This window comes from Bombus impatiens, unplaced genomic scaffold (assembly GCF_000188095.3).
Source record: "Bombus impatiens unplaced genomic scaffold, BIMP_2.2 scf_2222, whole genome shotgun sequence".
Classification (NCBI taxonomy): domain Eukaryota; kingdom Metazoa; phylum Arthropoda; class Insecta; order Hymenoptera; family Apidae; genus Bombus; species Bombus impatiens.
In genome coordinates this window covers 2,695,217-2,698,869 of record NT_178641.1, presented here as the reverse complement: position 1 = coordinate 2,698,869, position 3,653 = coordinate 2,695,217, and the positions used below count along the sequence as shown (strand labels likewise).

General features: G+C 38.5%; 1 protein-coding gene across 14 annotated transcripts in view; it reads right to left on the bottom strand.

Moving 5' to 3' along the window:
• The window catches only part of LOC100740274 (cyclin-dependent kinase 4-like), a 26,787-nt gene that overhangs the window by 3,210 nt on the left and 19,924 nt on the right, over positions 1-3,653 (bottom strand). For 4 of the 14 annotated variants that reach the window (XM_012393176.2, XM_024371901.2, XM_012393175.3 and 1 more), the window contains one exon: positions 10-54. In XM_012393176.2, the coding sequence (XP_012248599.1) occupies positions 10-34 (25 nt within the window). In that variant the 5' untranslated portion in view covers positions 35-54. The other 10 variants (XM_033324401.1, XM_033324400.1, XM_033324398.1 and 7 more) reach the window with 10 other exon arrangements.

The following is a 3,653-nucleotide window of genomic DNA, read 5'->3' as shown; positions in this document are numbered from 1 at the left end:
GCTCAGAGCTCGGACGTCGAGATGTTCCAGCCATCACAACATTTTGACTTCTACCTGAAACAAGGAGGAAGCCAATGCAATCGTTTTCGCTACATTGACTACAGACAGATATCTCAAAAAGAATAACATCGACAGGTGTTTAGGAAAGGATCTTTTGAATCGGTGTTACACCTGTTTAACCACGACACGAACGATTCATCGATTTCAATCCAATTCCGACAATTATCAATACGCAAATATTGTCTTCTAAGACTACATTAAGATGTCTACGTCAAAGTACGTGCAATCTAAAATAATAAATGGATGCAATGTACCGACATACTTGGGAACAGACACTTGTGACGAACTTTGAGCGATAGATATTGCTGATTCTTGGACTTTCATTAAAATTTCCATGTACCGTACACGCGGTCGTGTTGCACCGTCTGTTATGCGACATCTGCATCGACACCTGCGTTCGTATAATAACCTTGGCCTCATCGTCGGCTTTCGAACATCTTGTAAATGGAAGTAAGAAGGGCCCGGGGTTCTTATCCTTTGTTTTCTCCAGCGGTAATACGCAGTGACCGCCGGCCCTGAAGAAAATTGTTCCCTGGCTATGTTACCGGGGAAATTTCTCTTCGAAGTTCATTCGTTTACACTTTCGTGAAATTATCGTCAGTCTCTCAAAGCGCATTCCGTTTAGCGTCAAATTTTAAAAATAATATTTTAAATCACAGTTTCGTAACTATAGAACCAACGTGACAAAATATTTCATTCGATAAAACTTGAACTGAGAATGTAATAAAATGAAATTGTACTATAGTAACTTGGATTACGCGCGAATCTCTTCGTTTTTAGTTTAACTGTTTAAGTTTACTGGTACAATTTTCCATATTTATAATCAGCTTCTGTTCAGTCTTATTTTCTACTTACACAAGAATCGAATATTTTAGAACGGTATGAAATTATAACAGGTCGAATCGTTGAGAGACGCGGTGTACAGCCTTCGTCAGCATATGCAGGGTAACTAAACGTCATATGGATTAATAACGAATGAAGAAGACGTGGAAGATGATAATATCGGCTCGCGTAGAAACATACGTAAGAACTAGTTTTCGTTGTAGCAAGTAAGAAAATTCTACGGTAAAACCTAAGGACCATGGAAAGGCAACATAGTACGTATTTATGGTTTCGTAATATTTACATAGATCTAGACAAGTGTGAGTGTGTGTAACAAAGTATACGGCGTTAGATATCGTTTCTACATTTATAATATTTATGGTGTAACCGAACGTCTCGGTCGAAATAATCTTCATCAGAAAAAGGTATATATTTTATCATATCAAAGCTTCTTACGAACGAAGAGTAAATTTATGTAAAGATAGCGCATTACCCTTTTTTCCACAGACGATGCTTCGAAAAGTTGTCAACGCTATAAATACAGACGAAATGACATCTTTGTGGAGGGAGTTTCGTAGCCAACTTCATTCGCCGTCTTCATCAAATTCTTTTTATCAACTTCCTTTTGTGATAAGACCGCGTAAAAAAAAAACTGAACGGCACAGAGGGACAAACGTTACGTCATATGAAACGATCACGAAGTTTCCTTCACAAAGTCAAACTTTCTCAATCGTTAATTACGTTGTTGATTACCTATATCATGACAAAAATACGAAGCCAAAAGATAAAACTGTGCGTAGGTAAGAAGAAGAGCAGCGACGAATTTCAAATTTCGTAACAGTTTCCATGTAACACTATCTCGAGACCACCTAAGCGGACCAGTCACGTGTTTCCAATGGATCACTTAGCTAGAGAACAAGAAAATGTTTTCCACGAGGAGAGGGAGAAAAAAAGGAAAGAAAAAAGGAAAGAAAAAAAAAAAAAAAAGACGCGATGGGCGAGTCTCTTGAGAAACGTCTGCCTCGTGTTTCGTTGGGAACCAAGAACAAGCAGAGGAATGCAAACGCGATCAACTTTTCTGGGAATTACAAAAAGAAAAACTAGAGCGTGGTGGTGGCCAGTGAAGGAAGCGATAACATACGAAAGCTTCATCCGGCTCGATAGAAGATAAGCAACGATACGGTAGAATGAAATGGAAGGAATGTAGAATAGTAAATATGTACGTGTATCAAACTTTCTATTATCTCCTGAAAAGGTGAAGAAGAGTACTCGAGCTGTTACGTAGGCTATTACACACGGCACGTGATTCGCTTTGTTGGTAAATCAGAATGACGCTACAACGTCGAAGTTGGCACATCGGATTGCTCAACGTGTTCTGTTTCCTATCTTCCACTATGCTACTTTGTTACACGTGTTACACTATACGTATTATGTATACTATGTGTTACGAGGCGATAAAGATACATACATAATTGCGCGAAAATTCGGTAGAATTTTAAACTTTTAAACGAGCGTTGAATCGCCAGCCGATTATATGAATGAATGAACTCTTGTAAATGAGACCGCATTTTATCAATCGACCATTATCATTGTCTCATTTCCTTCACTATTAAGCGTATTCTAAACAATTTACATACTACGGTGAATAGGCTTCCTTAGACACGATTAATCGAAAAATACCTGCGATTCCGTGGACGATCGATGAATGGAGAATTAGATACAAGAAAAAAAAAAAAATATATATATATATATATTAGGCAGAGATACCGTGTGGACTTTTGGTGAGACAGGAAACGTCGCATAGACGAATAAAGTAAACACGAAGGCGCCAGTAGATTTCAGATTATTCATGGGGTTGACACTACTATCTGGTCGGGTCTTTCACGCGTCCAACACTTATAGTCAGCCCTCCCATTCACTACCATTTCTAAACCGTACCAACCAATAGACTGAACGCTTGGAAACTTGTGCGTCAAATACGAGAATCATACAGCGCTACTATCGATCTGGAATTTACGATTCGATCTGATGAGTCGTTCAGATCCTAGATTATTCACGAAAAAGTAACGGCCGATTACTTAACGTACGAAGAATCGTTCGTTCGAGCCGAGCACACTTATTGATTTATGTTTTTACGATGACTAATCGACCGGTCACGGCGTGTGTAACGTAGAGCATTTCACGGATGACGATTTCGAAAAAATTCACAGAAAAACGACGAACGATCGAAAATCGTGGTATACAGAAATTAAGTGCTCCAGATAGAGCGTGTTTCCTGATATGGTTTCGAATTTTTCTACGATAATCGTATCGATACAGCATTTACAGATATAGACAATTTTATCGCACAAGTAGCTCTTATTAGTAGAAGAATAATAAAAAGGAATAGAATTACTATAACAGATAGAATAATATAGAACGATAGGGGAAACATAGAATTATCAAAATACTTTTCATAATTATTCGTGATATTTATTTACGAACGAAAAGAAATATGACTTTATGATTTACGAATGCAAATGGTTGTTCGACGTTTCAGGCTGTGTATATATACTACGTTCGTAGCGAAAGGGTTACGAGTTATAGGTTAAAATTTCCCGCGATTCCTGCCATGGGAATGATTCACATTCCAAAGTTACTCTATCCGGGAGAGTCTCGCGAAATTGGATAGTTTCTGTTCGAATGGAAAAAGCTTGCAATGCACAAGCACGTGGTTACCTATGCACCGTGGTTCGTAAACAAGAGAACTGCGGGGGAACCACCCCCGCCAG